Source organism: Danio rerio, chromosome 18 (genome assembly GCF_052040795.2).
Source record: "Danio rerio strain M-AB ecotype USA chromosome 18, GRCz13ab, whole genome shotgun sequence".
Taxonomy (NCBI): Eukaryota; Metazoa; Chordata; class Actinopteri; order Cypriniformes; family Danionidae; genus Danio; species Danio rerio.
In genome coordinates, this window is record NC_141038.1 from 14,628,205 (window position 1) to 14,653,826 (window position 25,622).

The following is a 25,622-nucleotide window of genomic DNA, read 5'->3' on the forward strand; positions in this document are numbered from 1 at the left end:
TGGATTTGAGGAAATAAGGGAATAACACACACCTGGCCATAAAACAGCTGAGAAGCCAATTGTCCCATTATTTTTTGGTCCCTAAACAAGTGGGAGGCACATATGCAAACTGTTGTAATTTCTACAGCGTTCACCTGATTTGGATGTAAATACCCTCAAATAAAAGCTGACTGCCTGCAGTTAACGCACATCTTGATTTCATTTTATTTCAAATCTATCGTGTTGGTGTATAGAGCCAAAAATGTTAGAATTGTCTTTGTGCCAATATTTACTGACCTGACTGTATTTCTGTAGACCATTTTGAGGGATGTAAACAATAACAATGGTCCTAATGTACTTCCCTGCTTTACATTTTTCATTTCCATAGCCCCCTAGAATTCTAAACGGGTCCATATCTTTATAAACAACATTACGACAGCTGTTTTAACATTGAGATATGATTGAATTACCTTTTGTAACAGTTATTAAAATAGTTTGACAACGATTAGGATTTGTTCATGGGCCAATGGCATCACCACATTGAAATGGTCTATTACATATAAATGTGTATTTATAATTTGATGTAAACTTTAGAAAATTATATATATATATATATATATATATGTATATATATATATATATATATATATATATATATATATATATATATATATATATATATATATATAAAATATATAAACTTTAACCTAACTACTGAGTGTTCAAGTAAAACTCGCCAATAAACATACGTTGGAAGCGTTCTATTTGAAACATATTCACAGACAGTTTATTTTGATTGAAACTGGTTCACATATTAGGCTTATTTTCCTGTTGAAGGTTGTGTGTTCTCATTACAACAGCCACAGAGCAGCAGCAGCAGCAACCCAGCTGAAGATAGAAGCAGAAAAACACAGAAGAAACAAGGGCAGCAGTTTTATCTGCAGAAACTCCAGGAGTCATGGGAAATGTAGTTCGTTCTGTATGTACACCACTGGGCCACGGGGACCCCACTCGCATCTCATTAAGACTCAGTCTCAATTCAACATAGCAAAAAGCGCGCTTTAAAGAAAAAGAAGATGATGAAAATAATGAAACGTCATAATATGTTGTTGATAATGAGACACTGAAAACACAGATAGCACAGTGAGCTCCACAGGATATTACAAATTAATAATCAGCTGACTGAAGTATCCAATAGATCAGCCATCATCCAAAGAGATGGCTTTGGTTTTTTTTTTTTTTTAACAAAATGAAGGCTGGGGGAAACCCAGCCCCCTAAATCCTTCCCGAAAAATGGTCCGCTGTTAAAAACGAAGACCATTACGAAATGTCAGTCACATTACCACGGCTTGAGTTTCACCAGTGTACAAGATGGCACAGGTTCAAGTCCACTCACAAACGCACCTAAATAACGCACACATTCTCAAATTGAATCCATCCGTTTACTTCACGCACACCAACTCTGTCCATCTTTCACTTTAACAAACACATATTGATCCATGTGGTAAGTGGCTGAAGGGGGGCTAGTGATTTTACCCTTATATTAAAATCTGTATGATCAAATTGCAACATGCAAAAAGAGAATTAACAAACAAACAACCAACAAAAGTGGATAAAACGACAGAAAAAAAGAAGAATTCAAATACAATAACAGTGCACTTGGTCTGGGAGCGGGAAAAGGGAACCAAAAAATATATATAGGTGACCGTATGCATGAATCTCAAAAATTAAAATGAAGGCAACAATGAGTCTCCCAAAATCTTGAGAGAAAGAGAACTCGGGAAATTATATATACACTCATATGTACATTATACAGTATGCAACTACGCAAGATGGCAGAACACAAACTGGCGCCCTTATGGCACCCAGTACGAATCGCCCCACCACCCCCATCTCCGGACGGCATCTATATCTGTATGAAACCGAACACACACGCGCGCACACACACAAGCTGGACCTATGAAAACTGCTACTTTCAAGAAGGGGCGGCGACTCTGTCTAGATATATTTCAAAGTGGGAGTTGAGACAGACGCGCCTTTGTAAACATAAGAAAACTTCTCGATTTAAGTTACGACGGCAATCGATTGTTTACTTCCAATTGTTTTTCTTCCACCTCATTAGTCGAGCGATTGACTGTAACTTATTACAGTGGTCATAAACTATACGCCGATCACAAAAGCGAGAAAAACGAAATATAAAAAGGTTGAACTGCATAACATAGCACAAATCTTGGCTCGATTTGATATAAATATGCGAACATTGTCGACCGTTGTGGCAGGACGCTCGTGGTGGACTCCTATCGACCACTAGAGGCGAAGTTTACAGAGAATAATAAAGCCTGTTTTAAAAGTCCATGTTTCTATGTACAACTTTAGCGGACTTGAGTTGCTAGGTGATGCTATCTTTACAGAAAAACAATGTTTTAGGCACCATCTTGGTTCAGTATGCTTGACAAAAGTTCTTAAAAGGACCAGAAAAAAGGGGAAGTAGTCCCAGTCTACTTCCTGGACGATGTTCTCTTAAATATGGGTGTGAAATTAAAATTAAGCTGTACAATGTGGCTAAAAAATAAAGAAGAGGAGAAAGGAAATGACGAACAAAATAGATTTGTTTTCTGAGCAAAGCCCCTGAAAAGTCCGCATTAAAAATGGGGTCGATTTTCTATACAAACACACACATTTATGAAAGCAGTGTATGGAAAAATATGCTTATTCAAGTCGATAAAAATGATTTTCAGAGCGATAGAGATATAGAGATGACATGTCGAGAAGTCAACACTTCTCATGTTTTACACCAGAAGCCTCTCTCTCTTGAGAGAATGCACTAAATGACGAACTCTGAACCGAGAGGACCAAGCACACATGTAACAAGAACGAAAAATAATAACATGACGTGGAAATGGCTTTCCACACAGAAGGTGATATCAAAAGTGTACTGGAATGTGGCTCTGAATATTCAGGCCTTCACCAGATGCTGGTGCCACAGGGGAAATGGCTCCAGGTGGTTCAAGGAGAAAAGGGACGAATCAACTTGTCTTTTTAGGGGACGAAAAAAGGTACAGGTTAAAACGAGGGCCGTTGCTCCTCTGAGGGAGTTTGAGAGAAAGTCCCCTGATGATGTCATTAGAAAGGTTTCTGTGCTGTTTGATGATGTCATGAAACGTGTTCTGGCATTCAGATATGCCGCTTTAAAGAGCGTCCTTGTTTTCTGATGAGACACTAGATGATTTTTGAGCATTTATGATATCACAAGGTCCTTGTTTGAATAAATACAGTCGTCCTTTTCTTGATTATGTCGTATTCGGATGATGTATAAGCGACTTAAAATCTCCTTGATGCGTTGCGTTCACCACGCCTCTGTGTAGCGAACATCCACTTCCTTTAGATTGGGTAGTTTGGCCTTTGGGAAGAGAGAGAGAGAGAGGTTTAGATGGTGAGATGTTTATAATGTGACATGTTCCTGGTTCAACATCTGTTCCTGGAACAGCATTCCTATCGACCCATCATTCCACTCTGATTTTAGAGTCAAGGTTACCATCGATTGATAGCTGAACCAGGAACATGTTGTGCTTGTGTAAATCACTATATGCATATGGGCAATAAAATACTGTGAGCGTGATAAGAGTTAAAGGTGAAGCGTGTCGCTTCTGCTCCATTAGAAAGAGCAAATGGAAGTGGAAAAATTGACAGTTCAGATTTGTTTTTTGAACACTCCTCTCCCCCACTCGGCTATTGTAAAGTATGCAAACTCATACTTTTGGTCAGGTTAAAGTTGCTGTTTTGTGCTGGCTGTAATGACTGTAATAAACTGAAAAACAGATGTCTAGAGCATCATATTTGGGTGAAATTAACCAATGAACTTGCACAGCTGTTCAAAAGTTTGGATCTGTGTGAAGTTGCATTTATTTGATACAAAACAGAGTAAAACAACCATTTTTTAAAATATTATTACAATTACGATTTTTAAAAGTTTTTTTCTTTACATCTATCTATCTATCTATCTATCTATCTATCTATCTATCTATCTATCTATCTATCTATCTATCTATCTATCTATCTATCTATCTACTGTATCTATCTAATCCATCCATCCATCCAACTTAATTATAGACCTGATTTAATTATATTTTATTATAAATTATGATATTTTTTATTATTATTTTGCTCTTTAAAAAATTTTGTTTTTATTTATCTAGTAAATGATTAGTGGATATTTTTGCTGTTATTGTTCATGATTTGCTTTTGGAGTACATTTGGACTATAACCTAATCGCACAGTCAAGTAAAACTTGACTCTGATTAGATTTCTGGAAGCATATTGTACATTCATCCTGATAAGTTTACTAAAATAAAAAGTTGCTCAGTATGGTGTCAGGGACACAAATAAATGGGTAAAACATTTTTTTCTCAGTGTGTAAATGAAAGGGATTTTGTAAAGTTTTGCATAATGGCAGCAAAAAGATCATAACTTGCACACTGCGTTATCTTTTTCTTAATTAGTACAATTTTATTTTGAAATGTTTTGTAACAAAAACCTTTCCTGTCTTTGATTTAGCAGAATTTATTGCAGTATTAAAAAACACAAACAAAATCTTTTAGCTAGCTTCTTCTCAAATGGAAACAGGTCATTCCTCCATCACATAACATGTGGAACTGAGAAATCTTTAGCTGCAGAAAACTTAAGAAATTGTTATGTTACTTTCAGGATCTCTCAAATCTTTTGTCAAAACCCGAAATCCTGTTTTAGACTATATCAAAGGGTTATCCTGTTCTGTTGATACTAGATCTAATACACTACTAGACAGAGGGAATTTCGACTCTTGATCTTTTCACCTATTTAAACAGTTTATTTTTACTCTTATATTCTCATTTATTTATAACCTATCTAATTTTTTCAGAGAATATGTTTGTTTTAAATTCATTTTATTTTTATTTTGAGGGGAAGACAGTCTATGATTTTTTTATTCTGTATGCTACACTACCTGACAAAGGTCTTGACTTCAAGTTGATCATTTGATATCAGAAGTGCCGTATATGAAAGACAAAGACCTCTAGATTAGGCTTGTTTTACCAAAATAAAATATGATCATGCCTTGATTTTTAATTACTATGTCATGGTGCAGTGCAATGGAAAAATAATGAATAATGTCTATGACTCCCATGAGCTTGGAGGACTGCATCCATACATCTCTGCAATGACTCAAATAGCACAATTAATAAAGTCATCTGAAATGGCAACCAAAGTGTTCTTGCAGGACTCCCAGAGTTCATCAAGATTCATCAAGATGGGTTTATCTTCAATGTCTCCTCCTTTATTTTACTCCAGACATGCTAAATAATGTTCATATATGGTGACTGGGCTGGCCAATCCTGGAGCACCTTGATCTGCTTTGCTTTCAGGAACTTTGATGCGGATCTCTCGCATGTCTCCAAACTGAATGTAACCCCAAATCATGATTTTTTTTTTCTTCAGCAAACTGTGAGAATCTTGGCTAAATGCAGGTTCCAATAGGTCTTCTGCAGTATTTGTGATGATTGGGATGCAGTTCAACAGATGACTCATCAGAAAAATAGTCCTTCTGCCACTTTTCCAAATGATCAACTAGAAGTCAAGTTATTATTTGTTGCTCTTACATCTGGTATCGACAACAAGACTTTTGTCAGGTAGAGTATGTATGGTCTTGTTAAATGCAAAAAAAAAAAAACAACCTTACTGACCCTAAACCTTTAAAAAGCAGTTTCCCTTTTTGCGTATTAAACTGAGATAGGAGATGTAATATCATACATTTCAACTTTAAATTCAAGTTTCTGCTAAAGTCATTATCCTCTTACCTTCAGGTCCTCATAGGTGTCTGCGGTGAGTTTAGTGCTGTTCATATTCAGACTGCACAGACTTTTCATTGCTGCAAGGCAAATGTTACAATAAATTATCTGTTCAACATGTTAACTAATACAAACCACTAACTAATGCAAACAAAACGTAATAAAAAGGGTCAATTAGAAAAATAGATTCTGTCATTATTTACACATCTCCTCGGACCTTCACAACAAAAGCAGATGATGGTTTATATGATTCACATTGCACCTTAAAAAATAGGAGCTATTGAAAGCTGAAAGCTCATCTTCTATTACATCTCATTTGTGCTTGTGTTCATTAAAAAACACATCAGGGGGGCGAATAATTCTGATTTCAACTGTATGTATGTATACGTGTAAGTATATGTATAAAATGTCATAAATTTCTAAAACAATATTTTAGGCCTTAAAAAGTCTTAAATTTACTGATATGTTGTCTTGTAGGTCTTAAATTATTTTTAACAGGTCTAAATTTTCCTCTGTCCCCTTCAGACACATAACCACATTTCCTTGACTTCACTGATGGCTAAAACCACTGGTTATCGCGCGTAATGTGACGTGACCACTGAAAATGACATTGGAGATCTGCGGTGGAGAGCGAGATCATTCTCGAACAATGACTGGCTTCAGAAGACGCGAGTCATATTTTATGATAGTGGGGAGCTCAATGGTATAAATCAGCAACTTCTGAAAGAGTGTATGAAAAACAGGAGCTCGGACATTGTGTTCTTTGTGTTCCACAGAAGAAAGAAAGTCAGCCATACTGGTATGGAAGGACATCATGGACTGTAAATCATGACAGAACTGAGAAGGCGGTTGGAATTGATTTAGATCAAGAGGTTATAAATCTAATTGGTTTCATTTTGGCAGCAGCTGTTTCTCTTTTAGTTTTTAGATAATTGGATGTAAGATGTGCGTGAATGTGCTCTTACAGCTGAGGGAAAGCAGGCCTGCGTCTGTCACAGGAGTCTCACACAAGTTCAAAACCTGCAGACAGGCCAGATGCTCGGATAGCAAACGAAGACCCGCGTCTCCAAACTAAAACACACAAATCAAATCAATAAAAACATTTCATTTGCAGAATAAAACTTTCTTTTTTCGTCAGCAAGAAGGCATGAAATTGCTCAAAAGTGACAGCAAGGACATTTATACTGTTCTAAAATATTTCTATTTTACATAAATGCTGTTCATTCATACTTTTTTTGAAACAGATAATAAGAAATGCTTCTTGAGCATCAAAGTAAAGAATAAACTTTTAAAATATATTTAAGTATAAAGAGTTTATTTAATGTATTTGGCTGACTTGGCCAGGTATTGTCTGAGCCGGTGACATTCTTGCTGTGTGGCCGTGGTGTTAACCATTAGGCCTCCGTGCTGCCCTGACAAGGAAATGGGAGGAATAGGGGTGGAAGGGGGGATTCTTCAAGACGAAGATGGCTGAGGTAAGATACTCTGGTTATTTATAGTGGTTAAGGAGTCGTCTGATTGGTAAATCAGTGTTAGCTAATGTGGACCGCATTAGTTTTTTCTGAACAAAAATAAAACCATCTTACAGAAGACAAACTAAAAAAATCATTCAAACATTATTTGCACTTGCTGTAAATATATGGTTTGTGTGAGCAATAACTCTTTTGCGGTGCAAACTTGATGTTCTGAGTTTCTCTTACTATTTTACCATTAGTTTATTCTTTTGGTCATCTCAATGTTATTCAAAAATCTTGTCAGGCATATTTATAATAATAATAACTTGATGACCAATCACAAGACTAAAAATTGACAGTGGCAAAATACTGCAATTTTAAATTATTATACCTCACCAGCATCCTTCAAACTAATTGGTTTTACCAGTTTGTCATCATAAGCCGTTTTTAATACTCTAAAACAATCAAATTTAATGACTACTTCTTTTATATATTTAATTAAGAACAGATTAAAATAAGAACATAGTTTCATTTTTAGATGAATATATCTTTTACACTGAATGAGGATGTAACATTATTTGACCAATATTTTGACATTTCATTTTCACAGACATCAAAACAGACACTTTACTTACATTTAATATACTTTTATGTATATAAAACTACTTTTTTAATGCAGACATTGCAATCTTGTCTATGTCCCGCTTATGTAAATTGTATATGATGTTTCTTCATGCGCATTCTTTGAAGTGTGCTAGAATAGGGTCACACTTAACTTCAGTTCTAACTATTAACTAGTGGCTTATTAACTGTATATTAATAAGATCTGAGTTGTTTGTTAATACTCATCAAGTACATAAACTGCATAATATTATTCTACATATCTAGTCCTACTCCTTTATCTAAACCCAACTACCACATTCTTAACTATTAAGAAGCAATTTAGGAGTTTGAGACAAAAGCATTAGTTAATGGTTTTTAAATAGCAAGAACACTTACTTAAAATAAAGTGTGACCCACAATAGTAAAGATTTTCTTAAACGGTGTAACCAAGCAGATGAAAAACAGACCTGAGTGGACCACAGGTTGAGCTGTTTAAGAGATGGCAGTTTGATGAGCTGTTCGGCGCAGGCACTAGTGACGTTGGTGAAGGCCAAACTGAGGTTCTCCAGGTTACCAAAAGAACCAGAGCTCAGCAGACGGGCCAAGTCAGCATCCTAGAGTCAAAAAAACAAAGCCCTTGAGGATGGATTTTATGGCATGGTTTTAGAGCTGTGCAATATGACGACACATACTGTATCATATGGACAAAATAAAAGCTCTGCCGTTTCATACTATGATCGTTTATTTCATGATGTTACAAAATACATTGTTATGGTAATACTTTTTCTTTCTTTTTTATTTATCGGATTTTCTGCATGATAACATTCATTTTGTATTATTGTTTAACAACACTGCCCTTATGAACGCTCTCCTCTCTCTTTTTAATGGGAAGAATAAATAAAATAAATAAATAGAATAAATTGAGTAAACAAATAAACAGTTTAACAACAAGAAAAAAATTAATTAAATCAATAAAAAATGTGAACAAAATGAATGTATGAATAAGTGCTCAGCTTTAAGGATCAAGAGAGTTAGCCAGCAGATAATCTAAAAAGGATCGCTACATCTTGTTAAAGATTTTTAACACTTAAAGAGAATAAGACGTCTTGCCAGTAATCTATTTTATTTATATATTTATTTATATATTTATTTATTTATGTTGGACCTGTAATGATAATTTTTTTTTAAGTTTTTTTTTTTATATTTTTTAAATAAAGTAAGTATATTTCTGAGTATATACTTTAAAATGTAAAACAAAAAAGAAACAGTCCTTTATTAGGGTTTCCGCAGGTTTAATCAAGTCAAACTTAAGACTTTTAAAGACCCTTTTAAGACCATTATAAATAAAATTTTAGACTTATACAGGGCTAAACAATAATAATTATTTCTATTTGCCCGGTTGGTTGCCAAAAATAAATAAATCTAATGTAATTATTTCTTAGCAACATATTTTAATGTGTCAAAACAAGAAAACTCTAGTTGTAAACACTTTCTTTTATAACAAATTTAACATTGTTAAAAGTATATTTATTATGGAGACAATGACATAAATGATCAAAAATATACATTTGTTAACTTTTGGTCCAAATTGACCGAGTATAATGTATCACGCAAAGTGATAAGTGGCTCTGTTATTATAATAAGGAATTGTGTAATAGTTTTAAGGTTTCTTTCCCTGATAAGAAAATTCAATTTAGAGAAAATGCTGTAAAAAAAAAGTCAAATAGCTATTGTAAATTGGATCTTTTTGCAATAAAAATAAAAACTTAAATATAAAAAAAAGTTTTATTGAGATGGATTGTTGATGATTCAATGGATTTCGGCCTGTTTATTTGGACAGAGAAAAATTTAGACCAGTTAAAAATAATTTAAGACCTACTAGACAACATATCAGTAAATTTAAGACTTTTTAAGGGCTAAAATATTGTTTTAGAAATGTATGACATTTTCTACATATACGTACACGTAAACATACATTTGAAGTCAGAATTATTCACCCCCCCCCCCCGTTTATTTTTCCCCAATTTCTGTTTCACTGATTTCTTCAACACATTTCTAAACATAATAATTTTAATAAAAAAATAACTGCTTTTATTCTAGCCAAAATAAAACAAATCAGACTTTCTCCAGAAGAAAAAATATTATCAGACATACTGTGAAAATTTCCTGAATCTGTTAAACATCATTAGGAAAATATATTTTTTTAAAAATCAAAGGGGGGCTAATAATACTGACTTCAAATGTATGTATATATATATATATATACAGGATATAAATTGACTTATATGTGAGGAGATTTTTGTAAAATCACCCAGCCCTTTATGGTTTCACAAGGAAAACAACAACATCCACAAATACACATTGCAGTTTCCACAAACACAGACTTACCGTAGATTTTGAGGGCAGAGTGAGTCGAGTAGGGCCTCCTTTTCTTTGCTAAATAAAGAAATAGATTCATTTAAACAGCAGGTGGAGCTTGTGAGTTACAAGAGTAAAACTAGAAAGTTTGTAAATGGGTCACTTGTGTCTTTCTGTGTTAATGGGAGCACCGCTTTTAACTAAGAGTCTGATCTCAGACTGTGACGCCAGCAGTGGCTGTGCGTGGTCTTATCGAAGTCTCCATTTGCACGCTCACCAGCTCTTTAAGCTCCCTCTGTCTGTCGCACAGCTGCTCGTACATGCGCAAGCCGACCTGGGTACTCTCTAGGGTGGAGATGATCTGAAGCTGGGTGTCCTTGTTCTCGATGATGTTATACTCCAGCATCAAACACAAGATCTGCACAACATACACACACAAGGATGAATGTTGTGTCCTATGTGCAAGGTCACCAGGACTTAATTTTCAACACATACTGTAGATAATATTACACATATACTGTATTAATGGACTCTGTGGGACTATTCTAAATTGCTAAAACTGTCGATTTTATTCAACAACACGCAGTTTGTTGCATGTAAATTCCTCAAAAATGGTTAAAAAAGGTTAGTTACATTTATAAAGTTACTGTGACATTAATAATAGTCGAAATGATATCAAAGTTATTGTGACATTCATAATAGTGCCAAATAAGCATTACTGTAAAGTGCTCACAAGCCTATACACCGAGCACATAACATCTATCTTCATGTCTTGCTACTTTCACAGAATTTGTATAGTTTATTCAGATTCGAGAACAATATCTTTTTCAAATGTTTGCCTTTTAAGGCCCTAAAACATGCACTCAAAAAATTCTTCGGTGCTTGTAATGTAACCGCATACACTTATTCTGCACATTTGACTGATTGCTTGCATTTATTTACTATATTGTATAAGATTATTGTACGTTATGGTTTTATAATGATCAGCATTGATTATTAAAACTAATATTCAGCAAAAGAGAAGGTAGGCCTATGTTTCGCATTTTCAATGAAAATGAAAGGAGGCCTATATGTTACAGGCTCCATTTTGTTATGCATACAGTGAAAATGATGATCATATAAATATGAAGCTACATGACGCCTCAAAATTTTTAGTGTCTGTTAAATTATTATCAAAATGAAAATAGGCTGAAAATTATGTTATAAAGTACACTGTTTCCTTTAAAGATTTTGTTTTCCATTGTTTCCGAGTGTGTTTTCTATATCAAAAAGTTCAATTTTTGGAGAGGGTGCTCGTTGCAGAGCCATTTGAGGAGAGCTGAGCTCCAGCGAGTGGGAGCATGAGCTGTCGCTCCTCCTCCTGTAAGCTGTTTTAATGCGTACACCAACCCCACCCCTAACCCTACCCCCAGTGACATCACTCGTAGAAGAAGTTCAAAAAAGGTGGAGCTCAAGCTTAAGCTCCCCCTCGCTGGAGCTCAGCTCTCCTCAAATGGCTCTGCAGCGAGCACCACTTGAATTTTTGGCGCTCGAAAACTCCATAGTTTAGTGTGGACAAATGGCGTAACCGTAGCAAAGCTTTTTCAAACTAAAACGTATTAGTGTAAACGGGCCTAAAATGCCACAAAATCTGTGGAAAATATGAAAAACTGAGGTGTATTTTAGGCTTTAGCAAAATGTTAATTAATTGGCTACCTTTTATTATGTTTATTTGCTGATCAAGGCCCACTAAAACAAGTTATAGAAGATAAAATGGCTAATGAAGTGGAAAAAATGCAAAAAAAAAATTGAGAAAACATGGAATAAATGAGCAGATATAATTTCTGTATGTAATTACACATATTATTTAATTTTCAGTTTTTTTATGCAATAGTCATGGTCTGACTAGACTGTGGGTGATTCTGGATGTGTCCTTTTAGGCTAATGCAGAGTTTAGACTGAATGATTTTAGCCCTGATTTTGACTCGCCGACAGGTTTTAAGAAATCACAGACATATATGCCTGAAATCACAGGCAACTCGGAACTCGCTCACATGAGTAACAAATCACACAACTATCAAAGACGAATCGCTTATCTTAGTCGAGTCTTTAACGCCTGTGAGAAAAATATAATCTGGGGCTATCAGTGATTGAAATCATGCGGTATGTGTGATTGAAAATAACATTGGCGACAGTGGCGTAGCGGGCGTGACCAGAGGGCTAGGGGCCATGCAGTTTGAAAACATCTGTGACACAACTACTTTGAAAATTGTGCACTTTGAATTTGGCATAAGACTAGCAAAACTAGTGGCGTCAGAAGCTTAAAGTCTGCCAGTTGGAAAAGTCCTTGAGTTGAACTGTCCTAAACATGTTACTTTGGTGTGCAGCTTTAAACCAAGCAATATATCAATTTAAACCAAGCAATATATTCAGTCATATGTACCTCCACCATGGTCTGGTTCCCCCGCAGGGCCAAGAGCATGCAGGGTCCCAGTTTATTTTCAGCCAGCGACAGCAGAAATTTCTTCGTCTTGTAGCAGGAACCCATGAGGATGTGGACCTGTAAGGACGAGTAATATCAGACCATAAATGTAAATATAGTGGTAAAACAAACGACCAAATGCAACATTTCGGATTTCATTCAAACACTTTCATACCATGCTAGCAAACAACTCTCCATCATCGTCGCAAGCTACGCCTCCAGGACTGTAGAGCTGGAACCAGCCATCTTTTCCAGAGCGCACGCTGAGCAAACAGGAGTGGACCTTAAAGAGACACGTGTACATACGGTTTACAATGGCTGAAGCTCAACAAGCCATTGTTTACTAAGCCTACAGTGGCAACTTTAAGCAAGCATGCGTTTGAAACTGTAAAGCAAACAACACCCTTTCAGCAAACAGCGGTTTTCCTGTCTCACCTCTTGTCTGGGATCTTCAGCAAACCTCTGAATGACATATTTCAGCTCTCTGTTAAAATGAGAAAAACAAGAGCTGTTAGAAGACATGAGGCGTATTTGACTCAAACACTTTTAGTAACGATTCTGGCATCACTTATTCATTGTGTATTGCTATAAACCCTTATTTCTGGCTCACTTTTTTCATGCAGTTACATTTAAAGGGGACTGAAAGTTTTAAATAAATGAAAAGAACCATAAGGTATATTAAGAAATGGTTTACAAGTATTCATTATTTTTGCAGATATTCAAATGTCAAAATGTTACGTTTAACAACCTATTATTGATCAATACTGGGAAATCACGCAATGCAAATCTAGAATATGAGTAAGTTTTGCGAAACAAATCTACAAATGAGGCATTCAGATACATTCTTGGCCATAAAATAGCTTGACTATTAAATATTTGATCCACTTTCTATTTTTGAGCCCCCATTTTTTGATCCACATTTGATTTACCATATTCACTAGTATGAATTTAGAAGGCTTGAAATGTTGTATAGACCATTTTCTTGGTGTATTTTGTCAAATTGGAGCTTGGAAATGTTTATTAAAGTGACGAGTCAGGACATTTTCTTTTGCAGTTGTTACACAGAACTAAGAAAGACTTACATGTTTGAAAATAGGGTGGGAAAACGATGAGTGAATTAGATTTTTTTGTGTGAACTACACTGAGGTATCATAATGACTACACCTAACTTTCAAATCTTCATCACAACTCTTAAAGGAGCAGTTCAGCCAAAAATGAAAAATCTGAATTTCTTCTGTGAAATCTTCTGTGAAATTCTTCTTGAAAAAGTGTTAAAGAAATTTGGGAACCAAATAATATTATTTTCCAAATATCTTCCTCTATGTTTTACGTATGATCATTTACTCACCCTTGCACGGTTTCTTCCATGGAAAATAAAATATATTCAAAAGAACACATAAAGAAAAATCACCGACACATTATTTTTTATATGTAATTATATATTTAGTCTTCCTTTATGTTCCACAGAAAAACGTCATTGAGAATGAGTAAACGATGACATTAGTTTCACTTCTAGGTCAACTATCCCTATTCAAGCCAATCAGACGGTTAGTCATTTTCATATTATACATGCTATTACTTGTTATTATATATTTACAATGACTTTGCAAGTGAATAGCTTAAAATAATTAAAGAATAGTTGCCATCATGCATTTTGATCAGAAAAAGCAATTATTTTTATTGTATTACAAGTATACAAAGAATGTGTGTCTAAATATGCAAATTAGGCAGTTTTTAAATAATTTGTGCATCAATTTGCTAACTTTTCTAGCATAGAAATCTGAACATCAGAACATAAAATTTATTTTTTCTTTTGTTTTTTTTTTTACAGAAGGGATTTTGGGAATCTCTTTTTATTACTTCATTATTCAAAAAATTTTTTTTAAAGAATACAATGGTAAAGTTTGTAAAATAAAATGTTTATAAAATTGAAGTTTGGTGTGTAAGTGCTGCTTAAGTAGAGATTTATTAAGTAATTAAACTTAAATAATTTGTGAAAAGCTTTAAAATTCAGCATTTTAATCGATATATAAAGACATAAATTGATAAAGTGAGACAAAATAAACACTTAAAATGCATTGAGTGTTGAAGAAAATAAAATCATTTGTAAAAAGCTTTAAAACTATGTATTTTAATTGATACCTAAAGACAAATTGATAAAGCGGGACAAAAGAAACACTTAAAATGTATTTTGAGTGCAGAAAAAAAACATAAATTTGCCAATAACTTTAGGTATCAACTAAAATTCATAATTTTAAAGCTTTACAAATTATTTTAGTTTCCCCTGCACTAAAAATACATTCTAAGTGTTTCTTTTGTACCGCTTTATCAATTTGTGTCTTTAAATATTAATTAAATATACATATTTTTAAAGACTCAAATTGATAAACTGGGACAAAAGAAACACTTAAAATGTATTTTGAGTCCAGGAGAAAATAAAATAATTTGTTAAAAGCTTTTAAACTATGTATTTTAATTGATATCTAAAGACATAAATTGATAAAGTTGGACAAAAGAAACACTTAATATGTATTTTGAGTGCAGGAGAAACTAAAATAACTTGTGAAAAGCTTTAAATTTTTGTTTTCAAGCGATATCTAAAGACATAAATTGATAAAGTGGGACAAAAGAAACACTTAATATGTATTTTGAGTGCAGAAGAAACTAAAATAATTTGTGATAAGCTTTAAATTTTTGTTTTCAATTGATACCTAAAGACATAAATTGATAAAGTGGGACAAAAGAAACACTTTAAAATATATTTTGTTATGTTTTCTTTAAATTTGAATGATAAAAAACAATTTATACAAAGTTTAAAATCTCAAAACTGATAAATGCATGAAAAAAAGAGCCTACAGTGTCTGCCTTAAACCCTTATTCAAGCAATTCTTTAAACAGTTGGATCAAAACCATCACTTACTTTGTGAATTTGGCATGTGCGAGGGCCCTGGAAGAAAAAGCAAAGCGTGAAAAACATTGACTCAACTCAGGCACTCAAGAAAAAGACAGTGTTGTCATTCCACATAATTACACAAGTTGCTTTCTGAGTCTATATGCGGTTGCGTTTGCCTCGGCACACACGATGCTACAGTTTCAAGTGTCTCGTGTGTGCGTCTGAAAGGACCTCATCAAATGTTCTTTACATGTATTTCACAAGTGCTCTGGGATGCTGTTAACTTTTTCTAATGATGGCTGGAAGCTCAGCGTGGCGTATGAGCACAGGTGAGCCCCCGCCACCTGTTGTTCTGTGTCCTGCAGGGCCAATTACAGGAGCCACAGAGGACCAGAGATGCCTCACCCAACACCCACAATCCCACAGCAGAGGCACAATTCCGCGTCAGACCTCTCTCTCCTGAGAGACCAGTGCACCGCATGTACACACAGAGCCCCGGCAGCACTATGCAGGCTTCGCATTCAAAATATGAACTCCAATTCGTATTTCACATACTTGTGTTCAAAAGTTCAAAAGGCTGGAAAGACTTATTTATACATTTCGATTTTGGAAGAAGTTTCTTTAAATACTGTAAAATAGTACAACATATTGCAAAGTCTAAATAAATGTTTTAAATTTTATATTAACTTTAAAATTATTAATTTATTCCTGCAAATTTTGCAGCATCATTACCTCAGATCTTTAAGAACATTTTCTAATATCAACGATTATGCAATCGATGTTAAAAACAATTGAGCTACTTAACAGTTTAGTGAAATCCGCCATGCACTTTTTCAGGATTCTGATGAATGGAAATTTTTATTTTAAATTTATTTGAATGTTTTTCAACATTATACATTTCATGTTGCCTTAACACTTTAAAATGTTGGTTTAACAGTTTTAGTAAACTATAATAGGACATATTTATAGGTGCCTTATAAACAGAAATTTAAATAAAATGTAAGACTTTAAGACAGTTTTAAGATTATTATGAATGAAATGTTAGACTCAGACTACAGGGCTAAACGCTTAGGAGTTTTTCAAATGGCCCAGTTGGAAAAGATTTCTATTTGCACTATCTAACTTTTTTTGAATATACATAATATATAATTTAATAAATTTAATAATAGGCTAAAACAATGTTTGCAAAATTGTTGCTAACAGTTTATGTGTTGAATTTAAACAAAAAAAAAAATAAATTCAGTAATGTTCAACTTAATTTGTTTGTGTAAATTCAGCCCATATATATATATATATATATATATATATATATATATATATATATATATATATATATATATATATATATATATATAAATAATTTTTTTTACAACCAATTAACCCTTTTATTTAGATTTTAAAATCATGAAACATCAATTTTACAACAAATTATTAAGAATTTAATTAAGATTTTTTACATTTATTTAAGCTTTATGAATTCTTTATGAACTTATTTTTCCTCATGTTCGAGTTTAATCCTGTTTAAATTAAAACATGGAAGAACAACACCATTATTCATTAAAATGTTTTATTTGAAAGTTATAATTATTATTAATTTGAAAACTTCTTGCAGCTTTGATTGTAATGGATCTCTATTTAATTATAATTTCAAATCATGTGGCATTGGTTGATAGCTAAAAGTAAAGGGCTGGGCAAAATGGCAAAAATGCAATCTTGATCATTATTTTCTATCCTCAACGATAACACTATATATTTCGATATGAGTTGTTAATGCTTTCACTTTTAAAAGAGTATCTCAACCATGACTGAAGGTGGATACTTCTGGCGGGAAAGTGAAGAGAGCGTGCTAAACAATACTGGGTGACGCAGCATGACCTGTAATAAAAAATTAACCTATAAATTTTGCCGACCAAAAATTCAAGGAATATCTAATCAACATAATTAAAGATTCCTGTTGTTGCATATTTCTACTGTGTGATTAGCTCTTTGAATCAATAGAGTAAAAATGACCAGAACTTATCATTGTTATCGACATACATTTTATTTCAATATGATATTGTTTCCCCTAAATTAAAGTCAAGAAGAAAAAAAAAAACAATGGTGATCAGGGTGAGAAGGATGTAAAAGCTCTTACTCTTTGGGGAAGGGGATGGGTTGAAGCAGGCTGGCCAGTGCTGGTCTCCAGTCATCATAGTCGGATCTGCAGAGAAAAAAGGCCAGATGGAGAAATTAGAGATTCAGAGACGGGAAGAAAATAAGAATCTTATGTAAGATCGGCCAGTGAAAGCTGAAACCTCTGAGGCTCTGCAAGAGGATGCTTCACAATAGGATCAGGTGGAGGTGGGAAAGGCTAAAAACAGATTCAGCTCAATGAATCTGTTAGAAATAGGCAGACTGGCCTAAGGTCACACCTGTGTGTCGGTATAGTGGAGTTGGCTTTTTTTTTAGATCCGAAAATGAACATTTATACACAACGTGGGACAATTAGCAGTGTTGAAATAGAAATAAAAAAGTAGCAATGGTACACAACATTTGTACTGAAACAGTTTGAATAGACTACCTCAAACAACTAGGACAACCAGTCAAACAAATACAATTACACAACCAGACAAAAAACTCATTTTCTGTGACTCAAACAGTGAAAGCATGTCCATTTAATTTCAGCAAAACATGTGGCTTCAGATCATTTATAGTTGAAAATTGGTCGAAGCTTTTTTTCAAATGTACATACTTAAGTTACTGTGTATGAATATATAATACATATTTTTAGATTATATTTTACAATCATGCAATTAAACAGTTACTACTACTATCTTTTTGAAAAGATGAATTATATTTTAACTTAAACATACATTATGTATTTTTTTATTACACCCATTATATATTTTGTATTGTATATTTTTAATATTATTATTCTTTTAAAGATTTATTTTTGGCCTTTTTACTTTTATTAGATAGGACAGTATTAGATAGGACAGGAAGCGAATGGTGAGAGAGGGGAAAAGGGTTGGCAAATGTCCTCGAGCCGGGATTCGAACTCGGGACGCCCTGATGTGCTTCTGCGCCGACTGTATGGTATAATTTAATAATAATGTGGTGACATTATTATCTGGCTCCTTGTTATTTAGATAAAAAAACTTTCTCAAAAGAAAAATTAGGTCATAGGTAATTACAGTACATGTGGTATACACACTTACAACAATTCATATCATGCACAACTTAATATTGTATACTATAGTACATTAATTCAGAGTATATAGAGGAATCAGAGTGAAATTCAGTAACTTTTAAGACTTTAAGACTCTTTTCAAATGTTTTAAGACCTAATAACCACTTTAGGTTTCAAATGGAAACACTGGAGAGATTTTAACTCGCAGTATATTTACTAAATATTAATGTAAGAAACTAATCCAAAACTAAAACATTATTCATACACTGTATGAAAATATAATAAATCTAGCTAATTCAGCAGGTTGATGCCTATAAAACTGCAGAAATAATGGCGTTGCCTTGGCTACAGAAGTAAACACAGCAGCATGATGTCAAATCTAGTAGGATTTCATTGATTTCATAAACTACACAGCATCCTGATATCACAGATTTAATTCAGGCAAACTTTAGCATACATTCTATATTCAAAAATTTAAAGATTTTAATACCTTGCAAAATAGCATTTAAGCCTTTTAAATACTTTATCATAAACTTTTAATACCTTAAGACCCAGCAGACACCCTGTAACTATACTGTAGTAAGTAATTCACTTTTTATTTAGTAATTTCATTAACTTTGTTTAATTAACCAACTTTTTAATTACTATATATAGGCAAGGAAAGGCTAACTTTATTTATAGAGCACAATTTTACACAACTATAGTTGATCCAAAGTAATTTACAATAAAATAAACTAGAAAATAAAAATAAAAACTGGTATTAAAATTACAAGGAAATATATATGTATAAAAGTAATACCAAAATACAAATAAAAAAAATAACATGCATGCATCACTTAAAGGCAAGAGAGTAAAAATAAGTCTTTAAGTTAGATTTAAAAGCATCCAATGAAGGAGAAATCCTGATGATCAGAGGGAGACTGTTCCAGAGCCTTGGGGCCGCAACACAGAAAGCTCGATCACCTTTTGATTTGCAGCGAGACGAGGGACAGACAACAGAAACTGGTCATGGGATCTTAACGGTCTACAAGCTGTATAAGGCCTAATAAGTTCACTTACATAGGCCAGGGAAGAATTGTGCAATGGTTTACAAATGAAAAGAAGTATTTTAAAACCAACTCTGAATTTTATAGGTAGCCATTGCAATGAGGCGAGGACAGGGGAGATGTGATCTGTTTTCTTAGTTCCTGTTATTAATCTGGCGGCTGCATTTTGGACCAACTGTAGCCAAGAGAGTGTTGACTGAGGTAGACCAATGTACAAAGAGTTGCAGTAGTCTAACCGAGAAGAGATTAAAGCATGCTATACGATTTCTAAATCTTTTTTAGAAAGGAACAGTTTAACTTTTGCCACCAATCTAAGCTTGAAAAAACTGCTCTTCACAACTTCAAATACACATAAACATACATGTATACATATACACACACAAATACACATACATGTATGCAGACACTCACACACAAACACATATAGCTATTTTGTGAAGCCAACATAATGGGCCCTATTATACACTCGGCACAATGTGGCGCAATAGTCTTTTGCTAGTTTCAGCTTGGCGCAAGAGTCGTTTTGAGGCGTTGCGCTACGCTGTTTAAATAGCGAATGCATTAGAGCTCATATGTGCGCCCATAGGCGTTCTGGTCTAAAAAGGAAGGCGTTCTGAGGCGCACTGCTGGCGCGTTGCTATTTTAACAAACTAAAATAGATTTTTTATTAGACCAAAACAAACCCAATCTAAACTCCAGCGCAGATTTGCGCCTCGCTTACGAACTGCTTAATACGCACAAGAGAGCAATAGGCAAATATATTCACATATGAAAAATTTTTAAATATTAATTATATATATAGCATATAATAATAATAGATATAGGATATAAATATAAAGGATTAAAGTATTACAAATCATATTATTTTCTAGCCTACATAAATATGAAAAACCACTGCTTTTATGTCTTCTTCATCTCAGGAGGCTTTTTCAGTTCATTCATAACAATTTGCTTTTGCATAATGTTATTATTATTAACAGTATTATTTATTTTATCCATATTTATATTTGTTTTATTAAAAACAAGCTTAGATTTGCCCACCTGTCAGGTTTTAGACCATATGGGGCACAGCATGTGTTTTAGGATATAACTAAGGTTTTTGAGCACACTTCATTATTATTGTTCATTTATTCGTTTGCTGGAAATTAGAACTGAATTTAGAAATAGTTTTGAAACGAATATTTGCGCTTAACAAACGCAATTGATTATTTATAGACTAATTGATGTCTGTGCGTAAAGGTTTCCCTATCCAATAGCGAAAGTAAAAGTAGATCCATTATCTGAAATTCTCACGCAGTAGATGCTCTGTTTAACAGTTTTGTCTTAAAAAAACTGTTAACTGTTTGCTTGTGAAATGCTCAGTTTTTCCACTTAGACTTACTTTACGTCCTGTAAATAGGAAATGCGCTTATGGCGCGACGCAGCTAGCTTTTAAAGGGAATGGGAGATGAGACTCTAATTGGTTTATTCTCAAAACACACCTAAAACTCATTAAGAAAATAAACTCAACCCTTTTAGACCATGCACCACGGCGCAAAGCGGATTTTCCCGTCCTTAAATTAGCAAAAATGTGTCCTGACACGCCCTGAAAGGGTTTGCGCCCTGCGTTTTTCGCTCTGCGCATGGACCGTCAAAATAGAGCCCATAGACTTTAGTGAAATCACAGAATGTACTTTTACAAGCTAATCAATGAACAGAAAACGTCTTTAGCATTATTTATTTCCATCATGACACTGGATGGAATTGGAAAGATATAAGAGTAGAATAATAACAGAAAGATTCTTACAGCATCTTGAGGATGAGGGCGAAGCAGCCCAGCACTCTGTCGGCGTGCGCGGGCAGCTGGATGGACAGGGCGTTGAGAGCAGGACTGACCAGCAGACAGTCGATCAGGTTAGGCTCGCCGTCGCCCTCTGCAGGGGCCTTTCGCAGCGTGTTTGCAGTGTTGTTGTTGCGCTCGAGCTCCACCAGGATCTCGCTAGAGTTCACGATGGAAGGTGGAGGTGAGAGTGGCAGGGCAGGCGGTGGGGAAAGGGTGGTGTTCGGCGGTGGTGTCGGCGGCTCGGTCCTCAGCAGACGCATGGGCATGGGTGGCTTCCTATCGCTTTGCTGCTGACAACCGTTTCGGATTTCCTTGAGGCTCGGAGAGTTGTCCCGACTAATAGAAAGAGATATAAATGAAAAAGACATATGTCACTCTCTGTGAAATACTTTAATATCAGGGCTCAACATTAAGGATTTTTTCTGTGGTTTAAGATTTTTACTTTCCCTGCCAAAACTTTCACTAGCCTCAACAAAAAAATATATAATAGCTAAAAATTAATCAGCTTTTATTGTGAGCTTCGAGGTTTTGTTTTTAGTAATTGCTTGTTGCAAAGAAAATGGCTCCCGTCTGCTTTTCCTGGAAACTGAAGGCAAACTGTGCAAAAATGTTTTGTCATGTTGTACCAACTTAAATGTCTGCTACCAAGACTTTTGAAACAGACAATTTCTTTTAGCCTCATAATTTGATATTGCCATATCTTTGTTGTACTGACTGTTACCAGGTTATATATAAAAAAGAATGTGCTCACCACATTCAATCAGATAAGAGGAACCGAAAAGCAATTTGGTGTTTACAACGTGACAGAGGAGGTAGCATTTCAAGGCTTAAAAACACAAACTGTTTGTTGATTCTGAGACAAATTAAACTTCAGTGGCAAGGCAGCATTGACCTGATCGGGCCAGTAACGTTCCTGTTTACTGTCCCGTACTGTCTGGCCCAAGACAATCGGGCATTTCCTATTGTATTGTTTATATATACATAAATACATACACACAGACACAGTTGAAGTCAGAATTATTAGCCCCCCTTTGATTTTTCTTTTTTTTTTTCTTTTTTTTTTTAAAGATATTTCCCAAATGATGTTGAACAGAGCAAGGAAATTTTCTCAGCATGTCTGATAATGTTTTTTCTTCTGGAGAGAGTCCTATTTGTTTTATTTCAGCTAGAATAAAAGCAGTTTTCAATTTTTTAAACACCATTTTAAGGACAAAACTATTAGTTCCTTTAAGCTATTTTTCCCAACTCTCTACAGAACAAATCATCATTATACAATAAGTTGCCTAATTACCCTAACCTGCCTAGTTAACCTAATTAACCTAGTTACGTCTTTAAATGTTTCCCAGTGATGGGTTGCGGCTGGAAGGGCATCCGCTGCGTAAAAACTTGCTGGATAAGTTGGCGGTTCATTCCGCTGTGGCTACCCCGCATTAATAAAGGGACTAAGCCGACAAGAAAATGAATGAATGAATGAAGTCTTTAAATGTCACTTTAAGCTGTAAAGAAGTGTCTTGAAAATATACAGTCAAATATAATTTAATGTCATCATGGCAAAGATAAAATAAATCAGTTATTAGAAATGAGTTATTAAAACCATTATGTTTAGAAATGTGTTGAAAAAAAATCTCTCCGTTAAACAGAAATTGGGGAAAAAAATAAACAGAAGGTCTAATATATCTGTAAATTTCAACTGTGTGTGTGTGTGTGTGTGTATATATATATATATATATATATATATATTATACTGTTGAAGGAGCAGTATCAACAGATATTAATCCAACACTCTTCTAATACTAAATAGACCATAAAAATATAGTGTTACAATTTTTTTATTATTAAACTAAATTAAATTTACAATTGTTTTTGGCAACTACATTAAATAAAGTAAGTGTAAATAGTGTTCAACCCCACACTATTTATATCTCTCTTCTGTTTTATCGGGAATACATTTTTCATATAGTATAATACATTTTTGATTAACCACATCCTTTCATTCTACATTTGTTAAAAACATTTGTATAGTAGTTCCAGGCCCTTTCTATGGAAATTTTTAGATTTGCATCGCAGGCATACACAAAACCCCAGCAGTGTCATTTGCTACAAAACCACAGAATTTGAAAGCCATTATTTGACTAAAAACTAGTCATCTGATTCAGAAGAGATGACAAATGACACACGAAATGGCCACACCTGTAAATGTGCGCCTTTAAAACATGCCTAAACTGTAGTTATGGAAATTTAAGCCATTAGAGAGTGAATGAGAGCAATAAAAAAAGTGGTGCAAGGAAGCCTGGGGAGTGATTTTAGACACGTCTCATTCTCTTGAGTCATCATGAATCATGGAATCGTTTGAAAATAGTGCCTTATTCCTCTCAGGTGGGTGAACCGCGGCCCAGAGGCCCAAAATGATCACACAAACAGGACAAGTGAGACCGAATAATGTCATTTCAACCACGTCACTATTGTTTGTCGCCAAACATCCAGACAAATACAAGCTAATGGAAATTAAAGTGCGAGTATTTTAGGTAGATATGATGCAGTTGAATTGGCAAACATGATTCAGGGAAATGTTTTGAGCTCAAGTCTCTGGGGTAAACACATGGGGTAAACAGAGAATCGGACGCACCTGTTGATGAACTCTTCGTAGCAGGAGTAGATGGCAGCCAGGCAAACCGCTACGAGATTTGGGAGAACCCGAGGATGAGGGCACTGTCCGGTGGGACCGTGCATGCTGCAATCACAACATGTGAAGAAAAGGTCAGGTTAGCATAGCTTCTGTGTTTGAGAATGACAGCTGAAAGAAAACAAAGCTTACGCAGGAAGTCTGCACAGGGTTTGGTCCTAAACAGACCACTAAACTGACACAAACTGATGCATTAAAAGATGTTCGTTTGTGTACATAATATGAAGCCCTGTTCGTTGTACATAAGCAAGGTGGAGCTAAAATTAGGTAACACTGAGTATGTTTACATGGACACCAATAATCTGATTTTAACATGATCAAGACAATATTCTGAATTAGAATCTACCATGTAAACAGCCATTTTTGATTATCTTAATCCGAATAAAGTCATAATTGAACCAAACAATTAAGACATGTTCAGACATTGCCGCATTAAGACATGTGGCATATGCCGATTTTAGTCGCATTATTAAAGTGCAGTACAGACATGATTAAACTATTACCGTCATGTAGGATTTTCGCCACATTTTGCTACAGGATAGTCTATACACACACGGCTGTTTGACACTATTCTCTGCACCTACTGAGTCAGTGAAGGAATACAGACACCTGCATCGCTATATGCAGAGTTTGTCTCCCATACTGCGTGCGGTATCAAATTCCTTTAAAACTACACTCTTCCAGCAGTTCATACTCGCATCCAATATCTCGTTTGTCATGGGGGTATGCATGAAATGTTCCTGAATGAAAGTGAAAGTGCCAAAGTGCAGTTAAAGTCGACAAACTAAAAATAAAACACCCGAAATTACACGAATCTCCGGAGAAAATGCGGATAGCATGGTGACGCAATGATGTTAAACGATTTATGTGCTACAAAGTGTAAAACGGGATCAAAAAAGAAACATTCAAAAAGCAACACCTTAATCTTGTTGTGTTCAGATTAATGCAAATAATTTGATTACTGAAGTCCATGTAAACACACAGTCATAACTAGTCACAACGCAATAAGATTCCAAGCTCTGACATAGTACATCAAATAAAAGGAATAGCTCACACCAAAATTTTATTTTTTGCTGTAATTTACTAAATGCAAGATGCAGAAGACTACTTTAGTCACAAGAAAATAATATTAAAAAAGGATTTTAGCTGGAATTATGGTTATTGGTGATTCATAAAATGTAATCAATGGTTAATGGCACTTCAAAAGTCAAAAGAAACATACACAGGGCTAATACTCAAAATTTCTGATGATATATTAAGGTATTATGTACAGGGGTCCCTCGATATAATGTGGTTCCTTTCGCAAGTTTCACCGATTTTTTGTGTAATTCG

General features: G+C 34.5%; 1 protein-coding gene across 1 annotated transcript in view; it reads right to left on the reverse strand.

The window, feature by feature from the left end:
* Nucleotides 1-743: 743 nt before the first annotated feature.
* cmip (c-Maf inducing protein) overlaps nucleotides 744-25,622 on the reverse strand; it is a 52,397-nt gene continuing 27,518 nt past the window's right edge. Inside the window, exons 9-21 of the mRNA XM_087293009.1 lie at nucleotides 24,234-24,338; nucleotides 21,572-21,943; nucleotides 17,705-17,770; nucleotides 15,598-15,624; nucleotides 13,113-13,161; nucleotides 12,853-12,960; nucleotides 12,639-12,755; nucleotides 10,494-10,634; nucleotides 10,247-10,294; nucleotides 8,326-8,472; nucleotides 6,767-6,872; nucleotides 5,811-5,881; nucleotides 744-3,379 (exon numbers count right to left, since the gene is read on the reverse strand). Coding sequence (XP_087149135.1) covers nucleotides 3,326-3,379; nucleotides 5,811-5,881; nucleotides 6,767-6,872; nucleotides 8,326-8,472; nucleotides 10,247-10,294; nucleotides 10,494-10,634; nucleotides 12,639-12,755; nucleotides 12,853-12,960; nucleotides 13,113-13,161; nucleotides 15,598-15,624; nucleotides 17,705-17,770; nucleotides 21,572-21,943; nucleotides 24,234-24,338 — 1,411 coding nt within the window. The 3' untranslated portion in view covers nucleotides 744-3,325. The remainder of the gene's footprint in view (nucleotides 3,380-5,810; nucleotides 5,882-6,766; nucleotides 6,873-8,325; nucleotides 8,473-10,246; nucleotides 10,295-10,493; nucleotides 10,635-12,638; nucleotides 12,756-12,852; nucleotides 12,961-13,112; nucleotides 13,162-15,597; nucleotides 15,625-17,704; nucleotides 17,771-21,571; nucleotides 21,944-24,233; nucleotides 24,339-25,622) is intronic.